Raw genomic sequence first — 13,406 nt, 5'->3', positions numbered from 1 at the left:
TTAAATCTGCAAAAGTTTTAAATCCTGTTTTGTTTTCTCTTCTAGACTCATACAAAATGCTGCAAGTCAGCTGCAGGCTTTAGTGAACTCTGGAGCTGAACAATATGATGCCTGGAACAGAACTTCGGTTCAACTTGTTCAGGCTTCCATGGTTAGTGCCCTCTTAGAATTTACTTTGTTGCATTTTGCTTTACTTACTTATCATGTTATCTGTTAGAGTATGTCACTCCTGCAGAGTGATAGCAAGCTAATGTTTCTTCTTCGAGCTAATGTTTCTTCTTCGAGCTTGATGAGGATTTTCAGCAGGCGGTCATTGTTAACAGAAATAAGCAGTGGATTGTTAATTTGAGGTGTGTATTGCGGACAATGCTTATTTTATTTTTGTGAAAATGTATTGTAAAATTCCAAATATATTGAAACATTTTTATTGTGCTTTGCTGCAAGAGAAAAGGTCTTCCTTGCTATATTTGGAATTAAAGGCAAACACATTTTTGCTGAATTTATTTGCAAAATATTTTACTAGGGGGAAAAAGACCTTAATAAAGAACTACCATTTTGTCGGTTAAGCATCCCACAAACAGGACATTTTTGGCATATGATTAAAATAGCAATAACCAGCTAAGATTTTTCAAGAACTTCAAACCATTCCAAAATTGGTCATCTCTGAGCTGAATCTGACAAAATATCAAAGACATCCAAAACTCACCTGGCAATTGTGGTGAAAAGAGTTAAAGGAGCCATAACATGTCCATGTAGTGAAAGGTGCTCATCAGTAGTCAAACCAGGGCTTCAGGTCATCTGATGTAATCAGTGTCTTCAGTTGGCTAGCTGTTTGAACTACAGTAATTACTGAGCTCAGGGTAAAGAGTTTCTGCAGAATTTAATTTTCTCTGAGTAAGGCAAAGGACCAGCAGTGGATATCAAAGTCTTATTATCTTTAGGGTCTGATCAGTTCTTTGGCATAGGTTCTGTTTAGATGAAACTTTGCACTTTAAGGTTTTGCATTGATTGAGTCAAGTAAACTAGGTAAAAGTGTAGGGTGTTTGCCCACTAAGAAAGTCTTCATCATGAGCAAGGCCAACGTTACACTAAGCTTGTGTTTCCTAATATCTGTTGCTCCTTTTACACCAGGATACACATGTGCTCTGAGCAGATGAATTCAGAGTTTCAATGCTAAACCTCTGCTGTTCTTCCGACACTACATTCTCCTTGGTCTCGCAGATACTTCTTGGTTATGATTGCTTAGTAAGGCAGTGCTGGCCACCAACATCTGTAGGTCACAAGTCTGAATCCCAACAAGGCCTACTAAGCCTTCTGTCCTCTCTCCTCCTCTGTAAATTGAACACCATTAACCTGGGTATAACATGTGTATTTTTACTGTGGTTATGAACAATAAATGTGTAGTATGAATGGCAATATGAACAAGCATTCGCAAAGCCATTAGGAGACCAACAGGATTTGCCATTGATTTTGCCCTAGATGGCTGTCATGCGGGTGGACATGCACTTTTATGCCTTCAATCTTCGAATGGTTGAAAAATCATTTAAAGATGAGCACCCGCTGCTAAATTAGTCGGAGGCAGTAAACCGAGTGAGATAGGACCGGGTTGGACCCAATTTTTAAATAAAAAGTGCAAGGGGTGGGAAGAGAGGGGAGTATATAGAACAAGAGAGAAGTAGAGAAAAAAGTTCTGTATGACATCTGCAGAAGAAGGATATAACTCATCGAATTACACCATAGTGAGAATGAAATACTCCTGTGGGAGGCCAAACACAAGAATAGGGAGGAAAGGCATTAAAGGAGGCGCATGGAACTCGGATAGACAGGAATGCCATCCAGTCATGAGCAAGGAAGAGACCTATATCCCAAGTTTATATTGGATACAGTAGGTCTTCGGCCATCAGACAGCGAGACCTAAAAAGAAGTTATTATTTTTATTACTATCAACCTCTAGACACAAAGGGCTCCAACAGAAGGGTTACAAAGTTTCGTTAGCTGGTAGCCAGAGAGCCCCACTGTGGCTGCGTCTATATTAGGAGGTAGCTTATCCTCATTTGGTCTGCAGGCTCAGTCCAGAGGCGACATTGTTACTACTGAGGACAGCTGCGCTAATTTCTGTGACAGTGAGAGTTAGAATCATTTTGTCCTCCACTACTACTGACTAGAAAGTATTGTGGCAAACATTAGACACTCAGGAAAGCTCATAGAAGTAGAACACATTTAATGCAAAATAGCAGGAAAGCACATTATACTCAGAGGTCTTTTCTGCCTTCTGGATCAGAAGTATAGGGGTACTGCACCTACAAACAATTGGCACCAAAACACCTTGCTTGATCTGATCAGCGATGACTGGTACAATTCTGGCTTTGGTTTCAGGCTTGAGAAGATACTCTGGATTACGGGGTAATAGCTTCATCTGATTTATTTATATTTACATAAGATCTTGAGAGAATGCACCCCATATCATTGGCCCCAGTGGACCATAAAGTGAAAAGCATCTGAGAAAGCAATGCTGACAATTCCTTAGACATTTGTGGGATATGGGTAACAGGCTGACAGTCTGTTCCAGACAACAGAAGAAGGACCTAATTTTCCTTGCTATAATAGATGCAGAGGTAGACTTCATCAGCCCTACAGAAAACAGTATAGTTCATTTTTTCCACAGAATATAGCAATCCAAAACATTGTCTGGCAAAGTAGGACTTCAAAAGAACACATAATGGGACCTATGATGATAGAAGCAAGGTCAGAAATGTGGGGTAGAACATGCTGATTTGAAATACCAACTGTGTCTATGGATAACCTCAAGAGAGAGGTAAGGAAGGGAAGTCAGACGTTTTCAGGTCTAGCAGCTTACGCTGGTATCAATAAGGTAGTGGTTGGTTTATCATTTGTCATACAATCTGCATTGAGAGGTTTCTGATCTATGGGAATTATGTTATTCAGAGTACAATACGCACCTCTTGGGGTAGCCTAGTAGTCAGGAAAAGAGCACTGTGACACCTTGTTAAATTCAGATGACCGCTTTGTGTACTTTTTATCACAATACAAAAATTACAAAACAATACATCCAAAGAAAGGCAAAGTAATGAATGATAAATATGGCATGACCTCGCCTCAGTTTAGTTCAACATGGTAACATTATCTGGCCAAATCAAGGACTGTGCCCCACCCTAGTCTCCTTGGAAAAATCCCTCCATAACCTCTGGCATCTGGAGTTGTCGTGTTGAGTACAGTCCACAGATTGACTTTTTCAGTGTTTGAATGAAAGCAATTCCCAGCACATCATGTACCAGTTTTGTGAAATAAATAAGACACTTAGGGTGCTCAATAAAGTCTAACCCAGGGTTACTAAAAAAATAACAGGTAAGTATAAAATATATGCTAAGCTCAATTTTCCATTTCAATAGACCATCGCGCCATCGTATGATGAGTTGGAACATGTAATGCTAAATTCTATACAATTTTCCACTATTTTTGCACACTTTTTCACAATGGAAAGAGTGGCAAACTGGACACATGATGAATCAGACAGTCAATATAGTAAGTAAGAGGTACCGGCCTCTTCTAATGGAAAGAATGAGAAAAGATCTTGAGAACAAGCTGACCTTACTAATTTTGCCATTCTCACATAGTTATGCTAGCCTCAGAACAAGCCTACACTTACTTGAACAGTTAGACTAAATGTCCAATGTACAACATGGACTAAAAGATGAGAATGCAATTAAAATACATGTAAATGTGCAGTATTGCAAAGGCTTTAGTGTGCCTAAACAGGTATACAAACATGCTCAATATGAAATCCTAGCTTATAATTTTCCTTGAGCAATGGTCAAAGCCTTATTCAGGCCAGAGAGGCAACAAGCTTATACTTTCTATTAGATAGCCTACACCCCCCTCCTAAAGTAGTAATATGTGTCCCAAATCCTGTGAGATTTTGGACTGCCCAGTCCACATATAACACATCATTACTCTCTACCCTTCCAAGACGGCTGAAGTTGTTAAACTATTGCAGCATCAGTGGCTTTGTCTTCTGTCTCTCAGTGGTAAGGGAAGGCATTACCCATTGGGCTTGTATCCAGTAGACAGGTCATGTCCCTCTGAGAACTGCTATCACAACCCCTTAGTACTTTGGTGAGTCTTCCTGGGTATGGCACTACACACGGGAGCTTTCCGATAAGTTTGTAAGCAATTAAATGGAGCTCTTGAGCCACCTCCTCTGTCAGGTTAATGATTATTGGAGTGACAGAGTAATATGATTGAAAATGTGTAACCTCTAATATAAGCGGCATTAGGACCACAATATTACCAATCTGATTTAAAAAATATATGTATATATACCTTTCAATTTAGATGCATATAAACGTCAACACAAAAGAGAATTTAAAATGCACGTTTAATGCAGGTTAGACCTCAACAGTCACATTGTCATATTAGCATTGGGATTTCTCCTTGTGGGCATAACGCAGTTCAACAATGGTAGAATGGGGCACAGGGAGGTAAGTGCATTTTCACTTTATGTCTACTTTTAAAATCCGAAGACTACCTACCAGGATCCTCTGCCAAATGCATATGATACTTTCATTTTCTAACTGTATGTAATGTAATTAAAATAGATGAATAGAGCGCTGTGCAGCCAGAAAGGCATCATGGACCTAAAGAAATCCACTGGTTTGCAGAAAAAAGAGAAAACAACAATGCTGTAGAAAAGGTGGGGTTTTCAAGGTGTTCCTAAAAAACAGGAACTGAGAAGAATGGTATAACAGAAACCTTTGATGTAAGTATTGAAGTTATGAAGGGCATGAAAGACTAAGCAAAGTGCCTTAAAGGTGACCCTTTGAGAAACTCGCAGCCAGTGCAAAGTATTCAAAACTAACCAGGCAGAGGAACAGTGATGCCACTGCAGAGCAAGCCTAGTGGCAGCATTTTGAATATCTTGCAAACATTTAATCAGTCCCAAAGAAGATCCCACAATAAAAAAATTACAATAATCCTATCAGCTGAGAATCATAGCCTGCATCCCCACGCGATTTGATTGTGAAGGAAGAAAGTGAAGGATTTTGCAAAGTCTCATGAACAGAAAGCAGATGGAAGAATGACTTTAAAGAAAGGTCAGAGCCAAAATGAAACCTTAGATTACAATCCTAGCCTACTGGAATGGGACCATGGTTCAATTGTATTGACCAAAAACCTGCAGGAAGCATCAAAGTAGTGTTCTGACAGGGTACTAACCGGACGTAGGCCTTGAATTTTAGAGCATTATCTGCCAACCACCCGATCACAATTAGAAGACACACACTTGAAAGCTGTAAGAAGACTCAATTGAGTTGTCATTCACAAGAATTAAAATCTGGGTGTTGACTACATAACTCATGAGCCTGAAGCCAAATGGTATTAAACAACTCTACTTAAGGCTCCTCAGCTTCAGACGTCCAATGTCTCCTAAACTGCCTGCACATCATCCATATCTGGATGTTCAGCACCTACCTAAAGCTCAACCCAACTAAGACAGAAATTCTGTCATTTGCCATGAACAGGGAGTTTGAGGGCTGGGGAAACAAGATGTTTCTAAGCTTTCAATAGAGGTCCAAAATGAAGACAGTGGAAATGAAAATATTTAACTGTTATTGTCATTTTTCATATGCCTCCTTCCTAGGTCTAATGCATTTCCATGGGTTTACCTGAGGCTGCAAGGTTGGTTTGACAGACCGCATTGAAGCTTGGTTGGGGAGTGATGCCAGCTTTGCCAGCATTAGGATTGCATTACCTCTGAGGTTAGGTAGAAAATATTTGAGAGACAGACGTCCTTAGGTCAAAACAAGTTCAGAGTGAGTGCCATCAAGCTATTTGACATCACATAGAGTGAAGGTTAATCAGTAACTTGCCCCAGACGTGACCCGTAGGAGGGTGCGATCAGACGTGACAGTCCAATGGTCCAGCGCAAGTCCAACCAAGGCTGCCGAGCTGATAGCGAAGTCCACTCATAAATCCAGTCGATCCTATCAGTGGCAAGCCAGCCTGATCAAAGGTCTTGTGTGGATGTAACCCTTTCCATCCCGGGAAGCTTAACGGTTCCAAGATAGGCAGACTTAGCAGCTGTAAACCAACAAGGGCAATATCTATCAAATGGCACAAGATCAGCGTGTGGGCTCCACACGGAGTGGCCAAGAGCCAACTCCCAGTGAGATGTTGTAACTGCTATGGGACTTTTACACATGCACAGCAACTAAAATCTACCTAACTGACCCAGGAGGCTAAAAAGTGCAGTTGCATAACCTGCAAGTCACAGGTTTTAATCACATTAAGGCTGACTCGGACCTTCTTTCTTCCATGGTTGATAAAATGAGTACTAATAAATGGGAAATAGTAGCCTGGCCTTTACAGTGCCCCAAAGCAACAAAGCCTATTTTGCAAGCACTATAAAGCACTTTATTATTAGAATACTGACCTGCTTTGGTGGATAAGCAATTGATCCACATACAGATGAAACACTATTGTCTAGACAGTATCTGATTCATGTATTATTCAGTATGATGATGGATGACAACAAATATTGGCACAGTTCATTAGGATGTCATAAGAGATAAGATGTGGACGTTCTTTTATTTTATTTGGCTATTTTGTGAAAATGATTATCTATTTAGACACTAATATCCTTGTTTTCCAGGCTCACTGCCACTACATCATTGTGAAAGTGTTTGTAGACACAATGAAGACACTTAGAAATGAGCCTTCAATACAGGAGGCAGTGAAACCCCTCTGTGACCTCTTTGCATTGAATGGCATCTTCACAAATTCTGGAGGCTTCCTGCATGATGGATATTTGTCTGGGCCACAGATGGACATGGCGACTGCAGCTTACTTGGACTCATTGGCTGCGGTGAGGTAGGTTGAAGAAATGTTTGGGCCGCAGTTAGCCATCACACCCACAGCTTACATGGAGCTATAAGTAGTGGTGATGTAGGTTCCTTCCATCATGAGGTATAAACCATTATCTAAAAGGTCATGTATTATGTTGCTGGAGGTTTCGTTTAAAACAGTTGTTTTTAAGGTTTTTTTGCAATTCTGGTTAAAAAGTGAAATAAGAAAACCTTTTCTGCACTGAGCTATTCCTGTTTTATTTTGAAAATTAATAGCATTCCTAGTAATTCACATCCATCCTGGTGAATGTGTTTCTTGTCGAAAATATCCCCGTAATATTTTTTTGTCATTGATGGCATATCTGTTGTTCTGCTTCTAAGCCCCCATCTACCCTTCTTCTTGCACTCCCCATCTACTCTTTTTTTCTTTCTCTCTTCATTGCTCTTCCTATATCTTGGCCAGTACTTCCATCTTTTTCATCAACTATGTTTCCTCTTCCTTCAGCCTGTTCTCCTGCCTATGGCATTACATCTCTGCCCCCATCTATAACTGTGTACATCTTTTCCAACCTGCCAATCTTTAGTACTTTTATCCTTTCCCTGTCTATACTGTTTTACAGCAGTCTATAACCTGGCAATTCTACCCCTACCTACACCCTAGCACCATTACCTGCTGCTTATACCTTAGTACCTCTACCATATCTATCCCTGCTTGTACCCTTTTACAACTACTCCCACCTATACATTAGTACCTGAAAGTAGATTTGGAGCAAGTTATGAACCTGTGGACACACATGGCGATACAAGGATGGATTTAGTTGAGGGCATCTAAAAACAAATCAAGTTAGTAAAATGAAAGAGAGGGGTAGGCTTGCAGGTTTGGAGGCAAAATAGAGCAATATGGCAGTTGAAAAATACAAGGAGGAATAGCGGAGTTCAGGAAATACAAAGCGATAAAAAACTAAAGTGAGAAAGGCAATAGATATTGTACAAGGAAATGTGAACTGGGACTGAAAATTCAGTTATGGGTGATGAGGCATGAGGTGCTATTGGAACAAGGAAAGTCTGAACTGGGGAGGGGATTAACTTGATATGGACAGTATTGGTTCTCAACAATGTGTATTGGAACAAGTCAAAATGCAGGGTATTAGCATCTCCCTGTAATGCGTTTTACAGTGACCTAGCAGGCTAACTAAATTACATGATTATTATTAAGATCAGCTTGTGGATGCGTACAAACCTGGCAATAGTGTAAATTAATGGTGAAAGCTAGTTAAGCAGTTTGGCAGCAATGTGTCCTACGACAAAATGGGAGGAGTGAAGAGTGCTTTTAACTTTTTTTGATTGAAGGGTAATGATAAAGGTAAATCCGCATGGAAGAGGCCACCATGCACCCTTTCAGCCAAGTATGAAAGTGGCATATTGGGCTTCACCCTAGCTTGTAGGTGAGCAGTTAATAGGGAGCTGCCATTTCCCCAGAGGAAAACAATAATAGTAACCGCCCCTGGTTTCTGTTTTGGTGGTAGTTCTTTAATTTACTGTAGGTTTTCTGCAAAGGGGCTGGGTCCTGAGCAGCCATGAATGTGAGCCTTGTAGGCAGTGCAGAACATTTTAAATTCCATCCAGTTGGCCACCACTGAGACTCAGCAGAAATATTCTAGAGGTGATAAGAGCAATGCACATGACTCCAGTGCTATCAAGATGTGTGTTTCCACCTCTGAAGTCTATAAGTTGGCTATGGCTGTTTTTGCAAGACCAGGGGTAATCAAGCAAGATGGGGTAAATACATTTAGGTTCCTCTTAGGATAAGGAAAAATATATATTGATGGATTTGCATAAGACCTCTAATTTAAAAAAACAGAAAAAATAACAAGTTTGTCGGGGGAACCAAAGGGTTGTGCATCAAGAAGAACAGGTTTTTTGAGGATGTTGAAGAAGAGCAATCCGTCCTAGATTTGGCCAAGAAATTGAATTTGAGAGATCATTACGTGACCCTAAGACAAGCCCCAACCATTTCCTTAATACGGTGCAGGATCTGTGTTTCAGATTCATGCATATAGAGAGATTTAGTCAGGTACTTTGCCTTTCACTGGTGACTCAGCAGACTGCCAAACTCTAATCTAGATTTCTCCAAAGCCCTGAACTATATTTTTACTAAATACATTACAGTGTGTGCTTTGCAAAATTTGAATAAAGCTACAATTATTTATTTTTAATATTTGAAATGTATCTATTTCTTCCTATAGGAAAACAGCAGTCTTATTAACAGATGCTTTTGATTACACCGATGAGCAGTTAAACTCAGCTCTTGGAAGCTATGATGGACAGGTATACCAACGCCTATTTGAATGGGCTCAGAAAGCACCAGCAAACACTCAGGTAAGAGCAATGGGGATGGATAGGGAGGTGTTTGGCTGTTTGTGTTTGTTTAGTTTTGAGTCCCTGGGGATGCCGAAAAGGGTGTGAGTATTAGGGATTCCAGGAGCCTGTCAAGGGCCTTAGAACATGATCTAAAGGGTCTCACGGGGTGGAAGATGGCCACATTGTAGTCTTGGAATTACTGTGATTGTCAACACAGTCTTTTTTCAATGTCCTACACTAAGTCCATATGACAGTCAGGCTCATGGAATGGCCAGAAGCAATGTCCTGTGCCCAGAGCCCAGGCAGGGTCAGTGAACTCTGGTGGAAGGGGAGTGGAGGACTGGGTGTGACCAAAAGGCGAGAAATGGTACATCAAAGACCAGGTAAAATCCTGAGAACCTACTGTGCATGATCAAGGGCTACGGTTTGAGGACTCTAGGGCAAGAGAATTGGGAGCTGGATGTGCCAAGAGGATACAACTTTCCCTCAGAGCCTGGTAGCCACTTTTGAGGGCTGTACTGAGATTCCTATAGGGAGATGCATACTGTGGTAAATGCACAGCTGAAAACATATCATGCACCCCCAAGGGATGGCCAAAGTCTTGTCAAGCAGACTCTGGAGACTGGGCACAGGGGTCTGTGAAGACTGACCTAAGGAAATTCCCTTATGGCTAGAAGTACATTGCACCTCACACTGATTGCCATGATTCCAAAGCCTGCTGGACATCCCTAAAGGCATGCTCTGCAGTCTCAAAGTGCAGGCAGACTGGGTACAGTGTATGTTCTGGCTTAACTCTACACTCAACACTCCGGCAGGTTGGTGGGGTCGGTCAAGGGTTGAGCCCTTTAAGCCTCGCCAGCCCTGGGTTACACAACAGTGTTTATGGGCACACATTGTGCTAAGCGGCTTCTGGGCAAGGCTGAAGGCACAGAGCATCCCCAACGGAAACTGAGGGCAGTACTTCAAAAAAAATCCAGATACGTGTACAAGTACATCTTAACAAACCCTCAAAAATGTCACTAATGAAACATTTCATTATGGAATTTTGGCTTCTCCTCGAACATCAGTGTCTCACAATTTGAAAACATTTAAATAATTATAATACTTCAGTTGAATTGATGGTATGATTACAATCCAAAGTCTTCACACCAAAGATGTTCACCAGGTATAGTGAACTATGGAATTAACTCTCCCAAGCATTGTTCATGACCTCGGACATGATATTACAGATGGCACCACAAATCCCATAGACCTTGCAATTATGTTTGGATTTATTAGGAAAGTATTTTAGTATTATTTATAACTTTTTTTTAACACAAACCTTAAGAAAATAAAACATGTATGCAAGTACGATCTTGGGAAGTTTTTCTCTGAATGTGGGTGTGGGAGTGTCCCATAAAGTTTCATTTTAACATAGGAAACATTTAGTTGAGGCTTAAAAATTACAACAGACAGGTCAACATTAAACTTGGCATGTTCCGAGAAACCACTGCCATCTGTGTCCTTTGTCTAATATGATGAAAAATCATCAAGTAGTTTATGAAACATACCCAAAAATAGCAAAGGTGAGCAATATATAGGGAGACGAAAATTGAACTTAAGATGGTCATTGTATTGGACTGTACAGCTTGTTCTGAAATATGTGCAAAATACGGTTGCAGGCAATGCTCTGTGCATAGGAGGCACATAACATGGCCTATGCCCTTGCCCTATATGTTTCCCTGAATGTTACTAGAGAGCAGTGAACAAAATGTGGGAGTCACAATCTGGTATGGGACACTGACTATGAAGAAATGACTGCTTTTGACTTAATTGTAACCCACATTTTTCGAGTTAATGCATGTGTTGTAATGTCAACAATGCCTTCTCCAGGCAGAAATGAAGAATAATTCTACATCCTGTGATTAGGAAGGCACCTATTCTGACCTAGGATCCGTTCAATAAGTTAAAAACCAATGTAGAAGCCCAGGATGTTTTTTAATTCATAGGGTACCGCTTGGTATTAAAAATTGGGTGTGGGGTATTGGGAAACAAGTACCACAACCCCACTATGGTGTCAACCTGTTTCTGTTGCCTAGTGGCTCAACAGAGTTCATGGCATTTATCAGGAGAGGTGTTGGATCCACAATAAGTCTATACCATTTGTATACACTAATGAATCAATGACATAATACTTGCCTCCAGCCATAGTTCATAGGTTCCCCGGTTACCTGAAAAGCAGTAATATAATATTTGTGTTGTATATCAATACTCCTGTAGACTGACAAACTTGAATATAAAGTACCTCAATCTTATTTAGGAAAATTCCATGCAGTGTAGTCGTGACACTGCACTAATGTATCTCACCCATTCAATATTGTGTAATGTCATGCTGTGAGAGCCTGCTCACACACTCTTACCCTAGTTGAGGGTCATCTAGGCCCAGTAAATACAGCAAGTTCTTCTTTTGAGGGCATTCATTTCACATCACACAGGCTCAGATGTAGCTCGGTGAGCTAAATCTTCCCTGCAGGTTCAGGCCCTCATAATGGTGGGGACCAGAGTAAACTACAAAACCAGAGAAATTCAGCAGTTTATAGTTAGCTTAGCAAACTATAACTCGCGCCCCCTCAATTTACTGCTATGACCTCACATATTACATCACTCATGACATGGTCAGTGACATCACTGATAATATCGTCCAGTGAGTGTTTCTAAAACATTTATGCGTGTTTAAATAGATATACACCAAGGTGTATTGATGAATCAGTGGATGGCTGTATGGATGACTTAGTGGGTGCATGACTGACTGTATAAGTGAGTGATTATACGTGTCTCAGTGAATGTATGGGCGAGTGACTAATTTGTATGAATGTTTGTATCAGTCTTTCAGTTGGTGTGTAAGTGGCTGCATGTGTTGGTGTGTAGGTACATGATTGGCTGAGTAGGTTATTGATTGGTTTTCTGAGTACCTGTATAGGTGTAGGTGCTGTGTGGGTGGGTGAGGGGGTTTGTGATTCTCTGCATGGATGAGTGAGTGGGTGAATCACTATATGCATGGGTTTATGAGTGCATCTGAGAGGGAATGTATGGGTGAGTGAGTGAGTGTCTGTATGGCGGTCAGTGAGTGAATGGATGTGTCAATGGCATATGGGTGTGTAACTGCATATGTGAAAGGCAGTATAGGTGAGTGTTGAGGTATACAAGTGCCTGTATGTGTGAGTGAGTGATTGTGAGAGTGCCTGAATGGGCGAGTGTACTTGTGTCAGTCACTGTATAGATGAGTAAGTATGTGTTAGTATGTGTATGAATAAGTGAGTTGGTCTATGTATAACTGTATAGGTGAGTAAATTACTGTGTGATTGACTATGAGTGAGTAGGTGGGTGAGTAGCTGTAAGAGTGTCTGACAGTGTGTGCGTGGATGTATGGGTGAGTGATTAGGTGTGTGTCTAGACCGATGAATTAGTGAGTGGGTATGTAAGTACGGGTGTGTCAGTGGTTTTGAAAATGGTAGTGTGAAAGTTGGAGGTGTATGAAAGGTTACATGGGGTATCAGTGGTGCGTCAGACATTCTGTAGATGATCTCATCAGTGACACCATTTGAGATGTCATCAGTGATGTCACTGACCATGTCATGAGTGATGAAATATATGAGGTCAAAAGCAGTGCATTGCGGGGGCGCGAGTTATAGTTAGCTGAGCTAACTGTAGCTGCAGAATTTCTCTGGTTTTGTACGAGTGAAATATCACCCTAAATATATCGTCTTTGTAACCTTTGATTTTTTCAGTCAATTGGTAAGGTTTTTTTTAAATTCTATTTCCTAACTATAACCCTCCTGTAACCTTTGTTTTTTTCATTGAATTTCTATGGTTTTGAAAAGCTAATCCTAACTATAACGTCCCTGTAACCTTTGTTTTTTTCAATTTGTAAGGTTTTTACATTTTATATGTTAATTGTAAGGTCCATTTAAATGTTACACAACAGTTTATTACATAGCCCAAGTTGGAAAATAAAGCTAGCCATTACTTTAAATTCTGTCATCACTCTTCAACTTTAAAAAAAAAATCTGTCACTTTAACTCCTTTCCCTCCCAATACACTCTTACTTCAGTGAACTTAACAATCCAGTGGAACCAGTAGGTCACACGTTCACAACACATTCTAAAAGGAACATGCTACTTCCAAATGAGATACAGCAGGTGTGGT

General features: G+C 40.5%; 1 protein-coding gene across 1 annotated transcript in view; it reads left to right on the top strand.

The window, feature by feature from the left end:
- Positions 1 to 13,406, top strand: part of ACOX2 (acyl-CoA oxidase 2) — a 223,853-nt gene that overhangs the window by 184,564 nt on the left and 25,883 nt on the right. The window contains exons 11-13 of the mRNA XM_086939062.1: positions 46 to 151; positions 6,668 to 6,885; positions 9,107 to 9,239. Coding sequence (XP_086795188.1) covers positions 46 to 151; positions 6,668 to 6,885; positions 9,107 to 9,239 — 457 coding nt within the window. The remainder of the gene's footprint in view (positions 1 to 45; positions 152 to 6,667; positions 6,886 to 9,106; positions 9,240 to 13,406) is intronic.

Source organism: Lissotriton vulgaris, chromosome 9 (genome assembly GCF_964263255.1).
Source record: "Lissotriton vulgaris chromosome 9, aLisVul1.2, whole genome shotgun sequence".
NCBI classification, from domain to species: domain Eukaryota; kingdom Metazoa; phylum Chordata; class Amphibia; order Caudata; family Salamandridae; genus Lissotriton; species Lissotriton vulgaris.
This window is presented reverse-complemented; position numbering and strand designations above follow the sequence as displayed.